Below are 27,491 nucleotides of genomic sequence, written 5' to 3'. Positions count from 1 at the left end.
TACATGTTAACTATAGAGTATGAAGTATAGACGAGGGAACATAAACGTAATTACAAAATGGTACGGTTCCCTTTTGCGTTCCAATTCCACAAAAATGAATCCGCGACGAGTGATTTGACGACTGCAATGGATTGTACGGAAAGTGTTATGCGGTACGGAACGGGCCTTTAAACAATTTTTTTTAATTAGTTTTTTTAAATAATGTTAGTGTTAGGTTTTTATATAGATATGCCTGTAATATGTAGATGTAGAGAACATTATAACAAATAATGTTCTCTATATCTATATTGTTGTGCGTTCATTTACCACTCGAGGAAATGAAATATTTTAAATTTTCATTTCTTCGCTCTGGTGTCGAAGCAAAGCACGGCGTTGAGTTTCGCCGCTCCACATGCAATGCCTCGAGATGCTATATGACAAAAAACAAAACTAAACAAAAATCACTATAGGTAACAACAGTCTGTTGCTCTATGTTTGTGCAAATAATTTAAATAAAAAAAAATATAAAACAAAAAAAGTTTAACCGAACATTACAAAACAATCACACAGCATTCAACCAAAAAATATTTTTATAATGAATGAGTACTCAAATCTAAAATTAACATGAGTGAAAACAGAGTTTGTAATGTTCCCATCCACTTGAAAGTGTTTTACTTTTAAGTAATTTCACTTGTGTACATAAACCCCTCGCACGCACACAGCGCGCGGCCGCAGATGTTGATTCCATAAAATAATATTTCATGTAAAGCACTAACCGCCCGACCGAGGGCGGAAGGATTGAGTTCTATTTTTAAATTTTATATTTCAACAATTCACGGCCAGACTCTTTGTGCCACGGTTATTTTTTTTTTACAACAAAAAACGCTTACAATTTGTCCTGTACTGCATTGGCTTGAATTATCTTCGCAGATAAAGAACGGTGATTAATCGTGCACGCTATTATACTTTGATGTTTCTTAATTTATATATATATAAAAAAAAATAGTTTATTATTCCTATAAAGTCTAGAACTGATTTATATCAAATTTGTCCATAAAACATAAAACTTCACGTCAACCTACAGCTATTCAAGTATTCTCCGCGATCATTCATCAATTAAATCGGTCGAAGTCTTGTTATTAAAGAGAACAAAAAAGGAATATGCCCCGAGGCGAGTTTAAAAAGCTTCGTTTCGAAGTAAAGAATGTTGTGTACAATCTTGGTTCAGACAAAAAAGTGACAACAGATAAAAAATAAAGCACAACACAACACGGTCGGGGAACAGATTATCAGCGCTAAAAGGGTTGCTCCCGCGCTCTCCTTCTTTTGTTGCTTCCAAATTCAAACTTCGAGCCCGTACAAGGAGCGTTCGAATGCGAATTCTATTTTTGAATATTCTACCGAGAATTTTTAATTAATGCCGCTCGACTGTGCTCGTATTTTTAAAATTCGTATTCTGTTTTAAATCGACTTCGATATTCAATTTTTGCGTTCGATTCCCGCGTTTTTATTTTTTATTTATGTTGTGCGATAATGACGTTTCGCTTTAAGTGCTTTATTTCGATTGCCGATTTTATTCCGATGTTCTCCTTGAAGGTCGGTAGTTTTAGTGATTAATGGCCGAGATATGTGGAGTGCTTTTTAAACGAAATATTCAATTTAATGATGTTTTGTGGAACTCTCCACGATCTGTTTTTATTCTTCGCGTGGGCGGATTTCTATGGACAATCACAGCGTTTTCACATCTACGATAAAGACGTTGGCGAGTACGCAGTCGTGATTTAGAGTGTGCTTATTATGCGATATAACTTGAGATTTATTGACATTAATAAGAGAGCGTTTGATAAAACTGTGTGCGTGCTCGATTAGTTGGCAATTAGGTGTTTATGGCGTATGTCGTGTCACAATGGGCCCTCATGAGTGAGCATTAGGAAAACTTACGAGGTTCTGATTGGAATATGAGAACCACGAATTGATACCAGAAATTTGAATTGTTACAAATATCAAAAATGGTCAATAAAAATGTTCATTTAAATTACAAAAGGAGCACAGATCATCTGAAAACAATATAAAATTGACATATAAAATAGACATAAAGCTATATCTGGCATGTTTGAATTAGAAATCTAAATGTCAGAGCATCGCTAGGCGATGTATATATGTGTACATATATGAATATGTGGACACTCAGCATTTATCATGCACTTATGAGTAACCAATAACTCGCATTAAGGGGTCGCTTGACACACGCACAGCATACGCAAGTCGTTGCCCTCGATACGCAAATGGGACGTAACACCTATTGGATGTATTGCTTTTGTGTGAAAAATTATAGAAATTAAGTCTGTTTAATTAAAAAAAAAACATTTGACTGGTACAATAGGGTTAACTTTTTCTATAAATATTTAGATAAGTGACAAATTTTAAAGAAATGTCAAATGTCTTAAAATTTGAAAATATTTCTAACCTAATAATATTGATTGATTTAATGGAAAAAATAAAAAAATGTTAAATTCACACACAATGTCTTACAAATACTTAAACACAATCTAACAACGGGGTAACGTTAACATGTCCGTCATCTTCCCAAGCAATAGTAATCATTCGATCGTATAATAGCTTCACTTAATATTCCATTTTCGAAAATATTTGAATCGTCATGCTCGTTCCATTCCTTTGTATCGGCTGCTGGAGTGTATCAGATTTTAAATTTGGAATCGATTCCTATTGGCTTTAAAATTTTAACGCTCAATCAGAATGCGCGTTATTTGACAGTTGTAGGAATATTTTATTTGTTTTTTTTTTTTAATATTTCACAAGCAGCGATATATTATAACATATATGTTATTTTGTAACTTGTTTTGCTTGTTGCTATCTGTAACATGTAAACCTTATTTTATGACATTATCGTTTTATATATAAATATCAAATGAATAATTCTATTAAATTCCAAAATTTCTTTATAATATATGTTAACGTATTTTATTTTTGTTTCCAGGTACAAATCCTAATGGTGTAGTGCACAAAAGGAACAAACGGAAACAGGCGAATTGTCACGAACTTTACCAAGAAATTAGCGATTACATCCTAATTGAGAAAAGGTTTCTTATAATGTACGCTTTTTAGGAACTACTTAGTACACATTTGAATATACTCATAGGTTTCTAATATGTATGTTAGTTTTTGTAAACATTACACGTACTTTCATCGACTTCGCCATATTTTATCTACATTTCAAAACCCTAAAAAATAGTTATTTAACACTTTATAATATATTCTAAACAAAGTTATCGCAACTCGTCCCTTGCGTGATTTTATTACTGTCCCCTACCCTTGAGTTTATTTTAAAAAATGGAAAGCTGAGCGCATTCAATAATTGATGATGGAACTGGACTCACCCCTTCGTAATCTCGTTGAGGGATAACGCTCACATACAGACATATGTATTTGTGTTTTTATATATAAATATGGATTTATTTAGGTTTTGACTGTATACAGGATTACGTTTCAGTAGACTATGCCAGTTAGCTTTAATTTTAGCTTTTGTAAATATTTTTTTCCAAAGGTATACCTACAATATATTAAAAAGAAGTTCAATAGAATTGTACATTTTGAAGTCAGTTGAAGTTATTTTAATATATTTAACTAGGTCCCTTAGTTAGGCATTCTCACCGTTACTTCGAGGCGGTAATTTTATAAACGTAGTGTTACGTATACTATTAACACCTTAATTAGAACCCGACTACGCGTCCACAATTACAATTGACATCCATACACCTGGCGACCGTCCGTCTGTACTAATATATATTGTTTCACTGAAATATCTTCTTTATTAAGAAGCCATACGATCAAAAATATATTAAAATATTAATACTAATGAAACGTTTAACCGCCATTACAATCAAGAATCGATAGCGAATGTATTGATATTAAAAATCGTGTTTTTGTCCGTTCAAAGTTGAAACAAAGCGGTGGTAATTCGTATGTAGTGACTTGCACTTCGCCCGCTTTGTGCCTCTATACATAAAACGTATCTATTTTTTTTAATCAAAGATAATTGTCAATAATAATTGTGTTCGAGATAGATGTATTAGAAGTTTAATTTGGAAATGTTCCAGTAGATGGGTATGGGTCCATGTTACATGTTGCCTCGCTAATGACCTCCATATAGGATCATGTTAATTGAACAGTACATTTTTGAAAAGTTTCATTTTTAAGTTTATTTTTCGTGAATGTCGGCGAGTTTCGTTGTCTGAATTATTTATGAACAACTTACTTCCCGAGCCTTTCGCTAACGATTTTGGGAATAAATTCATCGAAAAACGCCTTTTATACCGCATTAACATTATTTATGTGAAACTGAGTCCGGATCGGAGGAAATATGATTTTGGAAACTCGATTGTCTCCAACTTACATTCTTTTTGGTATCGAAATAGTGAGTTTTGACGATAAATTTATTTACGAATTCGCCATACATTGGTATTTTTCTACGAAACAGAGAAGGATTTTATGAATACCATATTTAGAAGTAAAAAGTCAGAACAAGTCGGAGCAAGCCGAATCCAATGATTGCTCCGTGAGATACTTCGTAACAATGTGATTATTTCCTTTTTAATGGAATATACGGATTCCATTTACTAAGAAACAGAATAATCCATCGTAATTTAGCAAAAAGTTTACTTGGAATTTAATAATCGGATATGTTGATAAATGCACGCTCCGAGATAAGTTGTTTATAAATACCATTTATAATGAATGAATATTTCCAACTCGGCGAATACTTCGTTCTCGATATATGGCTAACTTTAACTCGATATCGCGTGTTTTTTCCATTTTTTTTTTACAATTCTAAAGTAACTATCTAGACAGCAGTAATTACTTAGACCGTGGATTTTACGTACACGTATATATATGTATGGACGTTGCATTAAAACGAATTATCCTCTGACCTAGATAAGGTTATTAAATATTCTAGATTCGTATACAATGGTGACCATAACGTCGGATTATGCAAAAGTAACAAAATACATTTTTCGGTCGATAATGGTCACTTGATACGCCGAAAACGGCATAGAAAGTCGTAATAACAAATTTGATGTCGTATAGAATAATTTTACTGAGACGTGAGCGGGAACCGACTCCAGGAGCTGCATACTGATGGGCTACGAGTTTTCCGAATAATATATACGTTTTCATCGAGAATAATATAATTACGATACTAATATGTTGCGAACATAATAAATGCTAATTGGATTGCGCGTGCGCATGAGATAAATGTGAATTCCACTGACATTTCTATTAAGTTTATTTTAGAGTATGTCTAATGTCAGTGCCCATTTGCTGTAAAAAAATAATATGTCGTAAATCTTATTAGAAAAGAGTGAATTATAAGTAACTATTCGTTACTTATAATATATAAGTTTGGCGGCTTAGTTTTTATAAACTAATAAAATATAAATATTTCATTCCATTTTAAAGTTGTCAGATTTAAAAGTCACTACGTCTACTTATAGTCTTATTTACAAAACGAGTATTTGATCGATCGTAACGTCAAAATGTAGATAAAATATCAATTTACATTCTAAAAAATTAGCTAAAAGTGTTATTCTTATAAAAAATAAAAGCTTATTATTTTATATATTTTTTTTAAATATAATTCAACTATGCTATAGAAAAGAATTGTCACAAGTCCACGACCAGTTATAACTTATAAGTAATACTAGTAGCCATATTGCTATTGTGAAACTTCAATAACTGCGTAGCCCGCATATTAAAAACCATCGCTCGGACTAAACTGCCGGCGAAAACGGGAAACAATCGCCCGACCATATTTGAAATCGTTTGAATATGGAACTATTTAAAATTTCGAATCCGTTGCGTTATCGCCGCGACGTGCTGGCGTTTCCCGATTGTTCTTTTTTAATTTGAAATTGGAACGCTATGACAATATCCGTTTAATAACATAAACTGAATGTACTGTGTTCACTTGTCTAGCTTTTTTGTTGATATTGCCAAAGCGATGGTCGTAGCTTCAAATCCAATAAGGGGTAAGCTCACACTTAGTGAGAATATATGTTGGCTTCCTTAGACTAGTTAAACAAAGTGCAAACTTGGTTTCCGCTATCGAGAACGTCTTATTAGAGATTTATCCTTCTTTTAAAATGAAAATGTTAATATTTTAAACTTACTCTATATCTTCTCACGAGTATTAGATAAAGCAATTACTTAAGCCGTCGTCTTATAAGAATGTTATCATTTAATAACCGTATAATATAACGGTTGTGACCAAAAACAACTTTGCGGATCAAGTACCCTTTAATGCTAAACACTACAAGGCTTTGCACTTCCTTTACCAAGTCCAAAAACAATAAGCTGCTATTGAATACTTATTTATATTTAAAATTTAATTTTTGATTTAATTGCGTTATTAATTATTGAATTTATATATATTTTTTTTATATATTTAGATAGTGTTGTCTTTATATGAAGATAAGTTTAAGCAAAAAAATATTTCGTATTTTAAAGTTTATTATCTTTAGAAATAATGTAACTTAGATATTTTCACCTATAGATATTAAAATAATAATTTATATTACATAAAAAAATGGATTATACTTAAATGTTTAATTTAAACACTACAGTGTACTCTATAAGATATTTTATTTATATTATCTAACAATAATAAGAAAAATTACAATAATTTGTTTTTGCTTCTCCATTTTCAACAGTGAACTTCAAACTAAAAGTCAAATCTATCTAAATTTAAATGCGGGCTACCAAAATATAAGGACCAGTCCTCCAAACGTAGGTTACCAGAAAATATAACAATAATTGTCCCTTCGAAACAATATCAAGAGTAAAGTGAACTTCAAGGCTTCAAGAATAGAAGTGTAATTTGTGTATCCTATGGTGAACAAGCAAATTGGTGACTTCCTCGATTTTTATGTTTATTGATAAAGCGTCTCACAATTGCTACAGATTTGGTCTTGAATTGAACGAACCCATTGTGGATTAGTCGGTTTTATAGACGACGCAACAGACTGAACTGTTTGAGTGCACAAAGTAAGATGCTACTTGTAAAATATTATAATCTATGGAAGATTGGTAAAGCCAAATTAATTTTTAATTTTACCAACTTTACAACGGAACGATCATTTCATAACGCAACGATAGCCAAATTTTTGTTTATTACTTTAGAAACTGTGTTAGCTCAAAGTTTTCCATTGGACCCCGCGTCCACTTACATCACAACCCTTCCAAAAAATAGAAAATAAAAAACCGAAGGGGACTTTAAAATCGTTATTATAATCTCGGACGCCATTTTGCCTATGGGGACGCGCCCTTCAATTTTAAATCTTTTTCCAACAAAAACCCCTTTGATGTTTATGCATTTCAGCAATATCTCCCGCACCACTAGATACATGACATTTGGCCATTTCGGAAATTTTACAGATGGATATTTCAGATTAAAACTTTAATGCCGATAGCTGTTTGTTCGTTCTAAAACATGACATCGAGTATTATTTGATCACCCTTAAAGTATTTACTACCTAAGCGCTAATCCCTTTCAACCTTTACGCGTTATGTATCTATATAGGTATAGTCTAAGAGAGCGCTTTATATTTTAATTCACGACATTAGACGGTGTCAAGTGTAGTTTTAAGCTGTAGTTATAATGTCGGTCACACTTGAACAACAATCAGCATTAGCGCAACGTCCTATTAATCAACTCATTTACAAGACAAACAGTTCAAAAAAAGAGACGTGTGGGAAAATGTATGTAACGCAACACATTCCAAATTCGAATGAATCTGAAAGGCGAGTGAGATTTGAAAAGAGAATGAGATTTGAAAATAGAACATGCCATTAGGAATGAATACAATGGTCTCATTGGTCGATTTGAAAAAGGAACAATTTGTTAAACGTCAAATATGAACTTTTTTATTTCCGTTGTAATGAAACGCGGCGCAGTGTGATGCCTAGTGTAGTACGAGGTTTTTGTTGGATCACCGCGCTCGTTTCTCATTCGTTTCGTCCGTCCGTCTGCTATACTTATTAATGTCAAAATTTAAATAGGAATTTGAATAGCCCAAAATGCCAAAGGCGACAAGATTATTACGTTATTAAACTCTTTCGAGCGCAAGAAACGTCCTAATTAATAGCCGTTGGAACGTGCAAAATGATTGGTAACTTAACTGCTTATCAGATGTACGTAGATACATACCTACATACATACACACACATAAAATAAAAAGTTGAAACAAATAATCACATAGACGTTTATACAAATAAGATACAATGATAGTCGAACTGTATTTTTTGCGTTCGCTGCCTACATATTGTCTACTCTCTCATGCATTCAATTCTATAGCCGACAGACTTTCTATCTAACAATCGTTTATCGGGCGATCACAAACACGAGCAATGACATGAAACTATCAATATTTCTAATAACGTTTAAAAACAAAGTATTAGTTTCGTATACGCGAGCGGCGGCCATATTAATCATTGGAACGAATTTCCGTGCGCCATGTCATACGGAGTTCGTTTATTAAAAATGTGACGTATCAAGATCAACATCTCATAGAATGCGATAACAATATATGAGGGCGCGAGGCGCGAGCGAGACGAGCGTGTGCTGACATTTCAACGGGTCATCAACCCTACGAGCGTCCTTCTCTAACTAGAATTCGAATTTGATTTGAATTGTTCCTAATTTTTTAATATTGACCCGTTCGCTCCGGACTCCGGTCTTTATGTACTCATTTTTATTTCCCATTCACATGGTTTATTAAAATTTATTTCGACTAGATACTCCGCTGTTGTGCTTCCGTTTGCCTCTTAATGGTCTGGTAATCCATAAAAGAGGAATAAATGGTTGTAAAATATCGTTAAGTAATTTTATATCTTTACAAAGATTGATAATAGCCCGCTTCCAACTAAAATCGCGCCGCTCAATCGCGTTTTAAGAATTCGGTGTTTTTTTACTCGACTGGTTTTATATTACTGACATAACTTTGAATATATTTGTACGTAAAGGATTATGATAAATCGGTACATCCATATGAATAGTCGTTGGTTTTTCAATTTGCGTTGCTCATTCCGCATCGTGATTAAGATATTTTTTGCCGAAAAGTTTTTGCGGAGCGAAGTTTAGATGTCAGATCGAATAGTTCTAATTATTGCCGATAATGAGTTTACAGTTAATATAATTCGTGATATCAACCGGACGTGCTCAGAAGTTCCGCAGCCAGGACTAAGCGCGAGTCAGGCCGGCGATACAATGCGCTCGCGAGGCTCAGGATGCATACATTCCATTTATACGCCCCTAAGCCTAAATTAAAATGCAAGAACACAGTTCTATTCGAAACAAAAGGTACAAAAATGTTAAGCAACCCATAGGAGTATCATAAGCGGTCATAACTGGTTATTCCGATCCATTTATGGCGATGTAATCCTATTGTAAGATCCTGCCTCTATAACGTGGACGTGTGTGCGTACAAACACACATAACTATAAAATGTGTTCAATCATTAATTTTGTCTGTAATTGAACGAGTTGCGATCTCTGAACGCAAAAAGCTGATGTTTCTGCGAAACTGAGCCAAGTATTAAAGTGTACCGATCGGATGACGGGCACCGACATCTCGAATTTATACGTTCATAAAATTCTTTTGTCAAATTTACGTCGGAGTTCCCAATAAAGTGGACGAGCACGTTGAGCGCTGAATTCTTTACCGAAATCATCGTCTACTCGGGTTTTTCTGCCGGTTATTATCTTTCGTATATACGCATGAAAACATTTACTTCTCCCCATTAGAGGTATACAGCTTTGAAATTCTCAAAATTTTGACAAAGATTAGACGGCGTTCAGAACTGCGATCGAGTTTCATGCCTTGCTCGGCGTCTGTTCATAAGCACAAAAAAAACATCGACGCTTCGCCTTAAAGAAAGTGAGCACACACAATCGATAATTACTCAAAAAGAAAAATCTCTACCGAAAACGCATTCATCATTTATCTGCGGTCCATATCAGCTACTTGAACAAACCACTTTTCTATTATTCATTAGTTGATTGTACCGTGGCGGAGAGAGAGGAGGGGCGGGAGGGCGGCGGATGGGAGGGGAGGGGAAGGGGGGTCCGCCTGTGCTGCAACGACCTGAAATTCGGTAACCGACTTTACATTAATAATTACTTCTCAAAATAATGCTAACTTTGATGCACGACTCCGATAACGATTGGTACGGTCGGCAGCTACCACGATACGACTGCCGTAGAGTAACAAATACAGTGTCTAATGTCTTGTTAGAAATGTCTTCTAGTTAGAATAAGTTAACGATTATAACAAAAAATTAAGTATATGGAAAATAAGATTACATATATTATCATTTTAATACTAATTACATTAAGTGCGATCGATAGAAAAAGATTTGGTGACCAATTTCACATTTTATCTCCGCCATTGTTTTGCCGTTTCGTATAAATAGATCACTTATCTGTCATACAAGAATCCAAAGCTGACGGATTGTCCGACTGGTTATTTTAAGCTGTAATCTTGGGCAAGCTATAGGTTGCATCAGTTAATTAATTTCATGCGACGTCAGGATCGATCACACCAGTTCGGTTTAGCATAGATCAAACGTATGTTTGTTTGTTGACGTGACAAGTAACGTTACTTAGATCGTGATATCCATAGGTGATGGAGAAGGTGATATGGATGTGGATGTGGAAGTGGAAGTGTCTCAATATTATTTATTAGTTTAGAAAGTATTTAAAAGGACAATAGGTAAAGAGAGAAGCGGTTAGGGGATTTCAGGTCATTAGATATTGGTTAGTGTCCGATTGTAGATATGATAGTTTTGAATTCAATGATCGCCTGGAGGGTTTATTTTTATTTTAATACGTAATGTCTAATCAATGAATAAAATATGGAACACGGAGTGATTTAATACTCTTGTCTATAAACAAAAAAAAACTCAAAAAAAAAAATAAACTCAACTATTTCTAAAAAAAAAAATCAATATTCTTGAGTAAATCCATTATCACAAATATATTAACCATTCCATTAATTTACATACAAATGACATAAATATTTCACACTGCTATCCGTACACCACGTGCTCAAACACGGCAAGCAAACGCGAATGTAGGGATTTTTGTTAGATATACCAATATAATTTCAAACTACAAGATATTGTTGAATTAAATTTATTACACAAATAATTCAATGTTACAAAACAATTTACCCAGAAACCATATAATTAATTGACTATATCTACCTACTCGAGAAATATCTGATGTTAATCAATTTTAATTTACTATTATTGTTTAATTACGAATCGGTCGTTGTAACACGGTGATAATATGCCTGGTTGTGAATGAAGGTAGTGGGCTCACTTCCCATTCAATAAATATTTCAGAGATTATCCAGTGTACGACGTATCTGTAAAGCTTATTCTAAATGAGCTTTTAGAATAAATATATAGAAAAAAGAAAGAAAGTTATGACAGAAAATATTAAATATTGAATCGAACCTACTACCGTCGAGCTTACAGCCTCGTTCCCACTGCGCCACGTGGGCTTCAATATAAAAATAAATATTTTATTTGCATATTTAATTATTTATGGTACAGCGTAAACAAAACTTCAATAAATATAAAAAGTAATCGAATGGACTTTTATAGTATCAACAGATATGAATCCGACGTCTAATATTAATGTAAATGAGTCGATTAATGCCAATTTAAAAAGCGATGGTTACATTTTTTATCTTTATCACTAAAAGCATGTCAATATTTAAGTTTTTTTGAACATTTTCACTCGAATTTGATTTATAAAGTAGTTAGTGATACATCACTGTTGTTTACTTTCCTCTTATTTTAGAGACTGTATTAAATGGCTAAAAATATTTTGGGCATATCCTCGAGGTGGAATCGAACACACTACCATCCCGTTAACCCTCAATTGCTTCCTAATAAAGTTGTGTTGTTTATTTAGTTTTATTTGTTAATTTAAAAATGTTTATTAGTGCCAGGCTAATAAGCAAAACTGAGTTGCCCTCGACCACAGAGGTCACGTGCAAATAGCAATCTTTCTAGTATCGGTAAATTATAATATCTTAGCAAATATTACACATATTAGAACCAAAATACAAACATTCGATATTAATACTTTTGTTTTATGTAATATTTTTTTTCTGATACCATATTTAGCGGCTATTAATTAATTAAGGGAATCGAGGAAGTACAATATTTTTGCAGGTATAATATATTTTATTAATTACAATCATAGTACACTCTATTAGTCTCCAATGCATAAGATTTATTACCATATTAAACCCTAAAACCCCATAATTAAAAGTTTTATCAAAAAATAACATTCAAATTACAACAAAGAATGGTGATAGTGTAATTCAAAACACTTATTTAAATTACAATCTCACTTCATAAAGAGTTACGTTATATTGCTAGTTGCAGTTCAAATATTGGGCCAATATACCAATCTATTAAACAGTATGGTGTTTGTAGAGCCTACCAATATACCAATATTGGTCCATGTGTAGCCAACATAACATGTAACAACTATGCCTCAGGCACTTACGGTACATACTTCGCTCTAAATTCTTATGTCAGAATCCGATTAGAAATTTCGGTTTGATGGAAAACTGTTGTGCCAGTTTATATTATGTTGAGACGTTAAAAAAAGTTAAGGCCAGTCCACATTGAGGTGTGATGGTAAATGTTTTAACGGTAAATATTGGTAAATAGATATTTAGATAGGTTTTCCTGGTTTTATATGGTAAGTAATTGGGTGGATTTTTTAAAGAATATTATATAGGCAAAACGCGGCGTTGAGTTCCGCCACTCAAAGTGGGCAACAGAAGTGTTTTAAGAAGTTCGGCGTGTCATAACACTAGGTTCCCAAGTTCCCTCTTCCTACTGTGCTACGAGCGGGATGCTGGCTGAATACGGCGTGAAGCTTAAAAAAATACAAAATAATTTGTGCAGAAAAAAAAACAACTTGTTGATTACTTAACAACAATTACTTAACTATAATCATATTTAATAGAATATTTTTTTTCATAAATATTTTTTATAAATTCCCAAAAAAAATCCATCCGACATCGTGTAAACAAGCTTCAAAGTAATATCCACTATTACGTCTCGAGATAACGCGATCTGTGTGAAACGATACATAATTACGAACATTTTGTATTTTTTTTTTATTATACTTGTAATGTCGGTGCAATTTTGGTTGTTTCTATTCCAATAAACATTAAGAAATATGTTTTTTGGTAAATTGCTTTTGTAGCTTTATTATTTATCATTTATTTTTATTAAACAATTTGCTTTGATTGGAGCCCTAATTCTAGTAGAACTTTGGAATTTGATGACTGTTTTATTTTGAATTTATCGTTAATGATGACTTTATCGTATACATAATTAAAAACAATAATTTAAGATGGTAGATACTCTGTGTCAGAGGACTGACTGAAGTTTCACAAAATTCTTCTCACAAGGTTTCTTCTTTGGTTTCATTTGAGCTTTGACAAAGTATACGCTTTAAGTAATATCGAGAAACATTGTCAGATACATATCATTATATTTATTATCTATAGTCATAATATAAACAAGTAATGTTTACTTTACTTCCAAATCTTTATGTCAATACTTCGAAATCAAGAAAAATTACAAATTTTCTTAAGTGTTTGACTCTACACTTGAATATATGGGTTTAGTTATAAAAATAATATTAAGAAGGGCTCTCGACGCGTAGATATTGTTTTTACTGGCTTAGGTGTGTAAATAGTGATACTTTAATATTTTATAACATTTCGTAGATATTTGCTGTGTAATTATTTAATTAATGTTTTTTTTAAATCAGGAAACTATATTTTCAATTACCTTTAGATTGTTAATAATGCTACCGTTAAAATTTTGATTGGTATGCCATGGAAAAAATATAATATTATATCTCTATATACATCTCGTGCGCTCGAACTGATCGAATCAAACGCGAAGGAATTCGAATTTCAAAAACTATAATGATTGATTGTCAACCAATGACAATCGCGTATACAAATTCCTAACCAATTTGAATATCGAACGAGTTCTTTTTTGTTGTTGGTAGCGCGTGTTGCCAGTAACGTTTCCACAGATAGCACAATAAGCAATTACTTTAATTTTTTTTCACTCTAGGAGGCTATTGTTTGAATTAATGAGGCGATGTTTTTGTTGAGTTGATTAGGATGCGTAATGATATTTTAAATATAAAAAAACGATAGTATGTACAATAAGATGCTTAATTACTTTTTAATTATCGATTCTTAATAAAAGTTAATATCAAAAATATATTTGTTATTTCTATTATACTACAGTTATACATTAAAATAAATTAAATGTTGTATATCAATTATGTATCTGTATCTATACTAATATATTCTCATAAAAGGCATGCTTTGTGTAAAGTAAGCCAATATAACTAAATGCATTCAACAAGCTTAAACAACTGCGTTTAAAAAGCCATATGTTTTAGGGCTGCTTCCAGTCTTACTTCATAATACTTAATGATATGTCTATCTCATTATATATAAAACATGTTTAATTAAATTCTTTATTGTCTTCTTTAATTTAACTACTATACTAATATAACTTTATATGCGAATATAGTATACTTGTAGTATAATAATAATAGCTTTTTTTTACAAAAGCTTAAATATATTATTCCATTTCCGTGTAATAGAAAAAGAAAGAAACCAAATTAATAATCATTATTCACGTACTTAAATAAAATCTTCAAAACAGATGCCAGCCCTATGTTTATCTTACATTTATATCACTGTGTGCGTAGCTCTATATGTGTATCTAGTAATTAAAGTATGGAAATAGTTATATGCGTTTTGAAGTGTTTTCTTCATAAAATTCAAGTGGCTGGGAACTCTTAATGTCGTTGAACTTTTCGTTTTTTTTTTTTAAATACTTATCGAATTAAATCGTAATCGATATAAAATTTCGTGGAGACATTTCAAATAAATATATTACAGGTCATTATTTAAATGACATTTACATTGAAGCATTTAAAATTATGATTGTAAAAAAAAATATATATATTTCTTAACTACAGAAAAAAGTCGTAACTTAAAATATATCACTTACGTCTATATTTATAACACACTTAATAATTTGCATCGCGCTGCAGACAAGATCTCCATATATAATTTATATTAATCTTATGTTTTAATCTACTCCATATAATATGTATCTAATAAACTATTGTGGATACAAAAAAATTGTTTATAACCACTAAACCGGTAATTTGAGTGAATGTTGCGAAATTTGAACGGTTACAGAGGTCGTTAATCTCTCTTGATCTAAAAGTGTCTATTTGTTTGAAAAACGTGTGCGATGTATGAAACTAGACTGTGACGTCACTTGTTGCCTACAAGCTCTCAATGAATAAGTGTCAATTAACAAAATTAGCTAATTCGTGATGAATTATCATTACAATAGACTCAAATTTAAGAAAAAACATTGAAAATCAACTGAAATTCTTATACATAAAAAATGTAAAGCTGCTAACTAAAGCTTTACATTTTTTATTTTTCGGGAAATTAAAAAAAATATACTTGTATAAAACTAAATTAAGTTATCTATGCCAAACTATCATGTTCAAAGTCGATTATATTTATCAGGCTGTATAATGTTTTTCCACAAATACAAGATAACTATTTCGCACTAAATAAAAAAAAACTAGGACAATGGCGCGCTCGCCTCACGACCGGCCCACGGTAATTGAAAATAATAATTGAATTCGAATTAAGAATACGAAATCAGAACAGAATGCGTTCCATATTTGAAATTCGCGTGGCCGCGAGTCTACGCTGTGTTCTTTTTTAAAATTTGAATTTGGAATCGTGTGTGCTCTATTGTGTGGCAAAATGAAATTCGCGTTGCGTACTTCGTTACTTAAACATGCTGACCGTTTTATATTGAACCTTAAATCCATAGCTAATACCTATTTCAGAAGATCTATTTACATTGGTATTTGAGAACAACGTTTTGTTAAATTTAATAGAGATCAATACAGATAATTTACGAAACGGAATTTACTTACACGTTGCTCAACTCTGACCTAGAAATGGCAACTAAACAAAATATGCAATTAATAATTTATCGAAGCCTTTGCCTCCCAGTTAATTGAACGGTCGCTAGGCAAATAAAATGTATGTCTGTAGGAATGTGTGTATGTGTGTGCAATCGGTCGAACGTGAGGAGTGTGACAATCACGATACGCTAACACCGGAAATTTATGAATTTAAATGTGAAAAGTGTTAGGAATTTAATGACAGAGTTCGAAGTAAACCGCGCCATGTCTTCCTGGTGCTCTATTACATAAATATTGAATAGTTTCATTGTTTATGGTTGGACGTCGGCGCATAGATTATTTTATTTGTTTTTTTTTATATTTACATAAATATATGTTATATAAAATGTATTTAACTATGTAAAAGTCGTTGTCTTTTTACATGGACAGAGTATCTAGAATTTTTTTTTATTGTTTTTTACAATTAAGCCAATTTTAATAATACAAGTAAACATCAAATAAAAAGTATACGTTATAATTATATTTTTTTAATTCACAACATCTAATAGTTGGCCAACGCTTACCTAATTAGGCGTTCATATGACAGCTACAAGGCGTGGCCTTATAACAGACTGTGACACACGGACGCACAGCACGGTAATTCTCCTTTGTATGCTAATACAGAATTATCTAGCCTCTCGAAATTGTAATCTTAATACTTGCTTGGAATTTCTTCATCCGTTGTTCGGTTTGTAAGTTACTACGAGAGTTCAAAAGTTGCGATGATGGCAGTTGGCTGAAGAATGAAAGATCGCGCGCTAGTTTATATTTGAATACAAAAGTATCACAGACAAAAAATATATAAACATAGTTTGATGTAGATACAAAAAAGAAATTGAAAGTACATACTGACTATCAAAATCAATTTAAGAAATAAATGAATTGCCTCTTTCCCTAAGATTAGACAAGTAATAGTTGAAACGATCGAATTTATAACCGGAGGTGAGTACTTTGGTAATAAACCAGTTGTTTGACAGCTCGTGATAGCCGTATTAGTCTATACGGATATGGAAATTTGTAATAAGTTATATTTTATTTTATTTTTTATCTAAAATTTTATAAGTAGTATTCTGATATTTAATTTATCAAATCTCCAATTCTAGGTATATAATTTATCTTAAAGTTTAGTGACCGGAACTGTTTACTATAATGGAAGTTGCGGATTTGAATATTGTATTAATTGACAATGTTATCATAATTTTTACATATTTATAAGAAAAGAAAAAAATATAAAATAACCTTGTTTTTTCTTAATTACATTACAACATAATTTTTTCCTAAAATTAAAAATCATGATTTGAGCTTTATGTACCTACAGAAAGCTCAAGTAAAATACTTGCGTTAAATAAACATTCTTCCAAACTGTCAAAGCTTCACGTCGCACTAGCAAAAATATAGTGAATAAATGTCATGACTCAGTTAAAAGAAGTAATGATTAACGGTGATGTCACTTAATAGATATTTAATTTAATAAACAAACTTGTATTACCACCTTAAAGCTTTTTTAATTTTCTTCTTATTGTTTTATAGAACCTGTAAAAATGTATGTTTGCAAGTGTCTGAATGATGGTCGTAACCTAATTTTTTGCTTAGGGTAATTTTTTAATCTAAAATATTTTTCTTAAAAAAAAAATTTAAAAAATCTCAAGTATTCTCTCTCAATAAAATAACGTAAAAATGGAAACGTGAATGATGTGTCTCTACATCATATCTCAAAACGAAAAATTCTCATTTCATTCTCCCAAATTAACTTTACAACAAGAACTTATTAGTAATTATTCTTCATACTTCCTATAAAGATGCGTACATTTATTAAATATATGAGTAAATCTATTTATAGTTTCGCATTAAGGATTCACAGCATTATACTTTCTAGCTACTTCGGTTACCTGGTCATTTAACAGGTCACGTTAGCGATGGTACCGGGTATTGTAATGTTGAATGAAGCTCTCACAGAAGTGTTGTTGAAATTAGTCCTTTGTGGTCTATACTTACGCAATGAATTAATGTTTTGCATAAATTATTGTTATAACCTAAATACGGGAGTTTGGTTATTATATCGTTATTTTATTGGCTAGTGAAACAAAAATATATAACAGACTAGCAAAGGCGCGCAGCTTCGCCTGCTTATTTAGGGGTGAATTCTAATAAACGATAAAACATGTGTTCAATAAAATATTTTGAAGATTTCAAATTTTATAAAAATCGGTGGCGATTTAAAGATTTTTCCACACAAACTTTCAACCCATACCGTCAGTGGTTACGACTGTGCGTGCGTCTTACCTAAGTCAGTGAGGACAAGTCCTTTTATATATATAGATAATAATAAATAATCCAAAAATATATAACAGCATCTCCACATTTACATATAAGCGAGCGGTAAGAAAAAATATTCCACTAAATGTCATTTCAAATGATAGGTAACATAAATCTAAATTATAATATTAAAATGATGAATGATTATTAATTAAACTAAATCTGATATTCACTTTACAAATTCGTAGTTCCGGTCTAGTTAACACTAAACTATGGAGTTTGAGTTATTATACAATCGTCTCATCAACTAAGGTGCCGGTTAAATACATAATTATACTTTGAGGTTCCTAAGTTACTCTTAATTTTATGTTTTGAAATACATTTCTGTTGCAATTGAAGTCGGGAAAATACTTTTACAAGTACTAATATATAAAATGAAGTCATTTCTATTTTTCTATTTCATAGTAGTATAGTGACAAACGAACATCTATCTATATGTATAATATTAAAGACGACAATATATGCACGATGGCACAATTACTTATGACACTTGCAATAAGTCTTTATGTTATGAATTCTGCACGCGGATGCACGGACCATCGCATTTTAAATCACGGCCTTCGATGGCAGGAAAATGACGATCATTTGATAGAAAATTAACATTTCATTATTTATTTAAGTGAATATTATATGTAAATGAGCATTTTAATTCTAGGTCTTGAGTTTAATAATTATTCTGATCACCTTTTGTTTTATTATGGGAATGCTTGTGTTAAACAAGGTTCGCTTAGGACTCGTGTATAAGTGTTATAGGATTTTAGACAAAATTATTAAAGTAAGAAAAAAATAATATGAAAATATAAAAGTCTAAACTAATATTTCATTTAATTAGCATAAAACAATCTGAATGAAAGTTACAATTTTTCCAAACACTACAATAACTTTGACAGGTGATAAATTTTTCAAAACGTTTTTTCTTTGATAAATCCATTTAAACAATTATCAAATCTGAGTCAGCCTTAGATATACGAGCTGTTAATTTAATAATGTCGCTCATTAATTTTTTCTGCTATCAAAATCGTAAGACTAATTTCTTTTGCCTTCCTACACGCGTTTTAAATAATTGATGGTCTATGACGCTGCGTTATAGAGCTTTTGTAGATGTATATTTTATTTTATCTATAATATCAAGGATCTTCTAAAAAGATATAATACTGATTTATTATTTTACTTAAAAGTAGTAAAAATAAAGGTCTTTTTTAATCTATTGATATATTAAAAAACTTTTAAAAGTTAAAATATTAAAAACTACTGTCCTTAAATAAATAAAAACATTGCAAAAATAATTCACCAGGCCACTTTTGAAAAAAATCAATAAACCGAAAATTAAGCTTATAATACAATATACGTAAATAAATATTTTCATTGCAATAATTTAATTTTTATACACTTTAACATAAACAAGGAAAGACAGGCAAAGTTTAAGTCAAAATTGACATAAACTATCGCCGCTGGCGACTTGTAATTTATCAACAGAAAACCCGTAGTTTTGAAATTAATAACATACGTATGTATGGAAAACAGATAACATATCAGCCCACGCACTGATCTAATTAAATTACCGGCAGCGCTCCGATAGAGACGTTTTTAAATGTGAAAATCGATTTTAATCAATTAAATTTGTTTTGAATCATATTCAAAAATGCTTTGCTAAATTTTGTAATAATATATTGTATAAAATTAATAAACTCGAAATAGTTCATAATTTTTATGCATTGGGTCATAATTATGAATTTCCTTAAATTAATACATACGTATCGATATTTTTTATCATATAATCAGAAATCGATAAAACGCTAATCGCTCAACCACTAAAACAATATAATAAATCTCTTAAAAAAAGGTCCCTTTATATGTCACGGGTCATCGAAATGTCAATTTAAGTATTTAAAAAAAAGGCAGCACGAGCCCGCGGCCGCTCTACGGTCCACAAGTGGTCATTACAGGCCGTAAAGTCGCCGATAAAACAGATTAGCTGCTCGAATATTTAAACACTTACATGTGAATAAAATCGTTGATGTGTTGATTTGTTGCTGACATATTTAGCTTTCATAGCTTTTATAAGGTATAGGCAATAAACTTATATTGATTGGTTCATAATAGTTTGTGTAAGACAAATATTTATATTTGGGCTTATTGAGTTATTGACTTTATTATAATTATAGAAAGAAAAAATAAAAATATCAAATTTCGCCAATGTTTTTTGACAATTTCGTAGCGTCTACGAAATCCGTAGCTTCTTCGCTCTACACGGAAGCGGATATTGCGAACGTATACTTACATGCTCAATGAAACTAATATTTACGGAAATTTAATAAGATATAATATATTTACATAATATTAAGTACGCTATACATACTTATGTTAATTTTAATAATTATTAATTCAATAACTAATTAGACTTTCATATTATATTAATTTGAGTCAGATAAAAACACGTCGACGTGTTATCTGATTCATGAATTTGAATAAATTCTTCATGATTCACGCGATTACGTAATTGGAACTAAAACAATCAAGACGTGGCTACCTTCTAGAATTAGATAGAACAATTAACCATATGAGCGTAGCAATGGAGATTACATACCTCAAACGATTGTAAGTGGTTAACTGTGCGTACCGAATACCGAAGCTAATCTATTAAACGCTGTCAACTGGGAGATCTAAGCAGTAAAATTACAGGCCAACACCACTCGGAGCACGTACGGTGGCAAAAACTCCGAAAAAAAAATTCTACCGGCTCGTGCTCGCTCGGTTCCGCTACGCCAATAAAATCGACAGGCTCGTATCGATATCAAATTAATATTTTATTTACAATCGAATCATACAAACGCACCGTGAAATCTAACTCGAGTTATCGAATACAAAACAAAAATGTAAAAAGTCAATGATCTAATTCAAAAATAGCGTTCGAATTATGATTTAAAACGTGTTCCGGAGAAACTCGACGTTTCTAAAAACGAGCGTCTAGAGTATTACATACGCGTAGTGAGAGATCACCACAAGAGTTGAACGGACATTTATTATGCATCAACAATAAGATACATGGCATTAGTAAATATAATAAATATTTGCATAAATTTAGACTTAACTATGTTAAATTTTATTACATTACATTAAATCACTTAAATAAATAAATATTGAAATATTAAGGAAATGTATCGGTATATCATTTCCATCGAAAATAAACTGAGGCCACCAGATGTGAGCAATAAAAAGCTCGTTATCGAGCTTTTACTTTGTCTATGCGAACGGCCACTTTGCTCGTGTGTTGAACGAAGATAGTGTACTTCATAATAATATAATGTTTCAAATATTTCAAGGCTAACCGTTCTCAGCTGTCAATCATAATACGCTATCTATCTCTATCTTTCTCCAGCCAAGTGGATACGTCCATCTCGCTCTGTCGCGCTCGATCGGCCGCCTCGCCTTTATTTGAAAATTTGATTTTAAATGTGGAATGAATAAGCATTATCTTAAGGAATCCATTCTTTTATTTGAATTTTTAATTTCTTTTTTTATAGCCGACTACTGCCTTCGTTTTTCATTTTCGACCAGGATTTTATTTTTTTTTTATTACACGTGATCGGACCTCTTTTGATTAATCTTTTTATGAAAGGAATTGTTTATCACATACTTGAACGTTTATGTTAGCGGACACATAAATATTTATATTATAAATAATATTTCAGCAACATTCTGGATTTGTTTATGAAATTGTATATGCTTTTGTATTAATGCCATAGGAATTTTTATGAAAGGAATTTGTCGAGTATGTTGTTATAAGAAATGTTGTATTTTATACGGCAGAGTAAGCGTCTAGCTTCGAGCTAGCTTATCTTAATTCCTAAAAAGAATTAAGACGAACTATTTGGTGGTCGCCAGTAAAATAAACAGTACATTTAAGAGATTCATGATAGTTATTATAAACATTAATCGTGACGTAATCTAATAATAATGTACCTAAAATATATTAATAATATCACAAGAATTTCAAATGAAGTTTTCCTTGTAACTATAAAAATAAGCAGCACACCTGCGTGTAGACGCGATGTTAAACGCTTGCAATAAAACCCACATTGCAATATAACGCTTTACAATTAGCTATTAAAATATATAATTAATTTGGCGAAAAGCTCTACATACGTTTGTATACGCATGCGTTCCAATTTCTAAAGTTTCACATTAAATCCAAATCTTTATTACAATAATGGGCAAGTATCAAAAATATCGAAATTTCGACTTAAACATCTTAAGCTTAAAATCTAGATTCTTTTGTTTCCACTATAAGTGTCAAGTCAAAATTGTTTTGATATGGAGAGCTATTCTAAGAAGAAACTTAAGGTCCTCTTAATATAACAATAACAGTTCCACGTTTATAATGCGGTGTTAAGTTACAGCGATTAGTCGATTCGCTGATTTGTGCGTAGGTACATTTTAGAAATAGTTGATCGTGGTAGGTCTGCACGTATGCGGGAATGCAGCACACGCATCCTATAGTGATAAGATGAAATTGAAACCTTACTTCTTAGTAATTAATTGAAGTAATTAAGTATTCAAAAGATCTCGTATTTAAAAACACCATCTGTGTCCATTATTTATTGGTTAGTTCTATTGCTAATATTATCGTTTACGTGGTACAAATTACAAATCAAAGGGACACCTTATCCTCAACACGTACCATGAGCCAAGTAAATCCTTAAACGTGTTAACCAACTCCATAAATGTTAAACATGCCTTTTTTGCGGCAACCTTGGTCCAAACAATATCCAATAATAACAATAAAACCGTCACAATTACATGCGCGAGCGCATTATTAATATTGATCGGGTCCAATATGGCGGACAAGATGGCCGAAGGACGACGGAAGTGGCTTAATACGTAGGTTTTCTGTTTAATTTTCATAAGAATTTTGGGCAACATAAATTTTATTATTGTTTCTCGACAGTAAATCGCTTTTTACGATTTAATAAAATTTTAACCTGCCCCTTACATTCACGTTATGAACATAATCGAAGAATGAAGCATTTATTTTTATGGTATCACTAAATACTGGATGGACGTAGCTTTATTAATCTGTTGACTTCTTCATAATTCTTGGCAAATAACAATTTCATACAGCATTAAATGTCGATGTGGCTGTTATTTTCAACTCGTAAAAAATTGACCTTTATACGGAAATAACTTAAAAGAAACAATTTTACCATAAAATATTTAGTAAGCTTTAAAAATTAAAGAACTTTTTACTGTAATCTGTGCTTTTTTGGTATAAACATGAATATATAGGAAATAAGCATTTCGTATACTTATTTATTTTTAAACTTTTAGCAGTTTGGACCTGATTTATAAAGTGATATTGTATATATTCTTTTTTAAGTATAAAAAAAAATAAAAATGACATTATAAAGGTTAATTCACAATAGCAATTGTATTGTCAAAACAAAATTTATTGTATTAATAAAAAAAATAAGTACAGTAATAATTAAGTAATACTAACTAATATTAAGTAATACCAATAATAATTTCATCACTTTAATTAACATTGTTGACCTTTTGCACTTTACATAATGCCCAAGTAAAAGATAATGCCAAATACGTTTTTTGTTCTAAGACAATAAAATTCTTTAACTTTTAAGCATTGATTGCAACATGATTGTATTCTATAGATAACAAATAATTCGTTATAAGCAGTATGAAACAATTTAACAAAAGCCTTAACAATCTGTTGAAATTTAACTTAAATGATTATTTTCTCACATTTATTTTTAACACTAGAACAAAATATAGAGAAAGGGAAAAAAAAAGAAAATAATTAGTTCCTTCTAGCGTGAATTAAATCCACGACCATCGCGTCCACTAAGAAACCGTCCGACTGCGTCACGACGTCCTCAACCTAAATGTATGAACATAAAAACTATAAAAATCCTAAACGGATCTACTTTACATTAATTGCTTCATATCCTAAGGATAAATGTTATCAGAACAGGTACCAAAAACTTACAACGATTGACATATAACGATAAAACCCAGTCGATACATGTCACAGCGAGGTTTCACCGACGTATGAATGTCAACATGTCCGTCACAATTTTCTAAGAAACAATGGATCGTTTAAGCTTTATTTTTATTAATGATTTTATAAGTTCAGGTGTGTGCTTTAAGTATTATAAATATATTTATATATAGTGGAATTTTATCATTTTACATACATTTTATTGTAATGACTGAAAATTTCTTACGTTTATATATTTTTTACATTTTAAACATTTGTTTTTACATTTATTTTTGAGATCCTCATGGCGCAGCAACATAGCTTCTGAAAATAAACGTGATGATTGTGGGGTTCGACTCCCATTTAGGGGAATGAATTATTTTCATTTCCTCCCTCTGGGAACTGGTAAAATTGAAACGTTGATTTCCCCTACCCAATATGCAATGTCTCGATAATTAGAAGATTATTTATATTAATCCTTATAATAATATAGCAATAACATTTTAATTATATACTCGTATAACCTTTAAAATAGATTGAGGAAAACTGATAAAGTGACGTCAAAATTAAATAAGTACATACAATCATACTTAAATTAAGCAACAAAACGTAAGTCAAGATTCGGCGATTTTTTCATTTAATAGTTTATTCTTTACTTGGAACGATGATTTATTAAATATTTAACGAACACTCAAAACACGAAACACACAAAAATTATTGTTTTTTTTTCTTGATTATGCCAAAGATAGACGTTTTAAGTTATATACAGTATAGTGTTAGTATTTTTTTTAAATACAAAAACAATCTTATAGGTAAATCGGTTTTTTTTTTATATTTTAAAACTTTTTTAGAAGTTTATATTCATAGAAATACTTTAAAATCAATTACGTTTCTATTACATTAAAATTGTATTTATTTACAAAACAAAACCACAGATAAAATTCTGTGGTCATAAAGTCTTGGCGAAGTAAAAACGGAAAAAGATAAGTTTGATTATAAACCGAAGGCCGCTATATAAGTTTTTAATAAGTAATTGTACACCAATGTTACCAATTTCAACATGAATACACGTTTTTTTTTCCTCGCCTCGCTCGTAACAATCTCGTTTTCTCGAAAATAGATCTAATATGTTGAATATAATTAATTTCATAGCAACTTGATCGATGCGTGATACTTGTATATATTTTTTGTATAATTATATTTAAATTACCATCGAATTACGTCAATTCGCGTAGAAAACTGAGTGGATTTTTTGTCTGGTGTCGGTTTACGCGAAACTGGCATGTTGGTAGATTTTTTTACAGTTTCAAATTCTTTGGCCGATCTATTCACGTTTAATCTCGGAGCAATGTTGCTTGTAATAGTATAGAATTACCAAACTAGCATAATTATATGGCCACATCATTTCTAATACGTGATTACCAAATTGTATCGTTTTTAAGAAATATTAATCTGTTCCGTGGGAAAGTACATTTTTTAATTAATTTTAATAATTTTTGCTTGTTCCAGGTCGTTCTGTTGGCTGATCGAAGACTGAACAAATTATTTATGAAGCCAACTAGGATGTAACGGAAAGAAACAATAATTCCTGGGTACGCAAATACACACATATCTACTTACTTATTTTCTAATATAATTCTTAATTTTTAATTGTTGAGTAAATAATCTTAATTTCGTAGGTTGAGTTGCAAAGAGGACACGGGATCATATCCCGCAAATGTTTATATGATATCGTTATCAATTTAATTGCTTTACCAATTATTTTTTTCGCATCTATATAAACTGTACTGTACTGTAATGTCAAAGTTAATAACCTCTGGTCCGTATCGTTGACTCCAATCGATAAAATAATTATTTTCAAACAACAGAGTGAAAATTTAAAAACGAAATCAAAACATTCTACAGTATTCAGCTAATCTTTGTCAACAAAAGACCATTGTTTCTTCTCGATACATTGTCTCCATTTAAATGGAACCAAAATGAATCACTGTTATTATTGGACGCTAAAATGTGTTGAATTTTAATTTGATTGTTTATAATCTTATGAAAGTGACCAATTTGTATTGTTGTAGGTCGGACTTGCTTCAAGTCGTGGTAATCAGAGTCCAAGAGCAATGACTACTGCGATGGCAGCACACCAGGAATCGATACACGAAAGACTGCAGCCTGGACCGGAAGAACCTTTGTATCTTCACCATGGAGGAACCTGGAACACCGAGAACTCTGACCATCAAGAAGAGCACAGCACTGATATGTCTCCCTATTACAATATGCCAAAAAGAAATAAGCGAAAGAATTTTAAGCCCAGGTGTGCTCCCAATGCAACTACGTTCTCAGATGATTCCAATGGAGGAATCTGTGAAACAGACAGGCCTTTAAATGGCAATGACAGGACAACTCCAGAGCAGGCTGCGGAGGATGAAACGGGTGAAACAACTTATGCTAAAATAGGTGTTAAGAACTTTAGTCTTTTAAAAGGGGGTGCCGTCGATCTAAGCAGAAGACTGAGTACGGACTCTAATGAAAATATAGATACGAATTATCAAAATAGTTTATCAGAAGACAAAAAGGTAGATTCGTTTCAGCGTTCATATATACATAGCTTACAAATGAACCAGGATGCCGAGAGAGACCGTACTATTTTAAATTTTAATAATTTACAAAATAAAACTTTCTGTGCCAAAAATCCGTTTGCTATATCACAGTTGATTAAAACGAATTCGCCTCCAAGAAGAAGGGAGTCAGACTCTGACGATGAAGTGAAAGGTCAGGATATTAACGCCAATGAGAGACTAGAAAACCAAGAGGTATCAGAACCAGCTGATAACCAGCAGAACGGTGATGCATCTCACGCTACAAATAGGATTTTAAGGGACTATGCAATGAACACTATGAAAGAGTTACTTGGAATCTATGGTTTATCGTCAAATGAAGTTGCTGACGCTATCAGTGGGCAGATACGCGCGTTGGAAGCGCTTCAAGGTAAGATACGTACATGATAATACAAGTTTTATTTTGACTATAAAAACAATAATTCATACAAAGCTAATAATTGAGTAAT

General features: G+C 31.5%; 1 protein-coding gene across 13 annotated transcripts in view; it reads left to right on the top strand.

Moving 5' to 3' along the window:
* LOC146529629 (zinc finger protein castor homolog 1-like) overlaps positions 1 to 27,491 on the top strand; it is a 78,536-nt gene that overhangs the window by 22,425 nt on the left and 28,620 nt on the right. For all 13 annotated transcript variants that reach the window (XM_085201489.1, XM_085201487.1, XM_085201484.1 and 10 more), the window contains exons 2-3: positions 25,940 to 26,022; positions 26,503 to 27,412. In XM_085201489.1, the coding sequence (XP_085057615.1) occupies positions 26,545 to 27,412 (868 nt within the window). In that variant the 5' untranslated portion in view covers positions 25,940 to 26,022; positions 26,503 to 26,544. The remainder of the gene's footprint in view (positions 1 to 25,939; positions 26,023 to 26,502; positions 27,413 to 27,491) is intronic.

Source organism: Heliconius melpomene, chromosome 18, assembly GCF_056956725.1.
Source record: "Heliconius melpomene rosina isolate 202511_hmr_F chromosome 18, ASM5695672v1, whole genome shotgun sequence".
In the NCBI taxonomy this organism is placed as follows: Eukaryota; Metazoa; Arthropoda; class Insecta; order Lepidoptera; family Nymphalidae; genus Heliconius; species Heliconius melpomene.
Note: the sequence above shows the minus strand (reverse complement) of the source record. Positions and strands in the feature narration are given on the sequence as shown.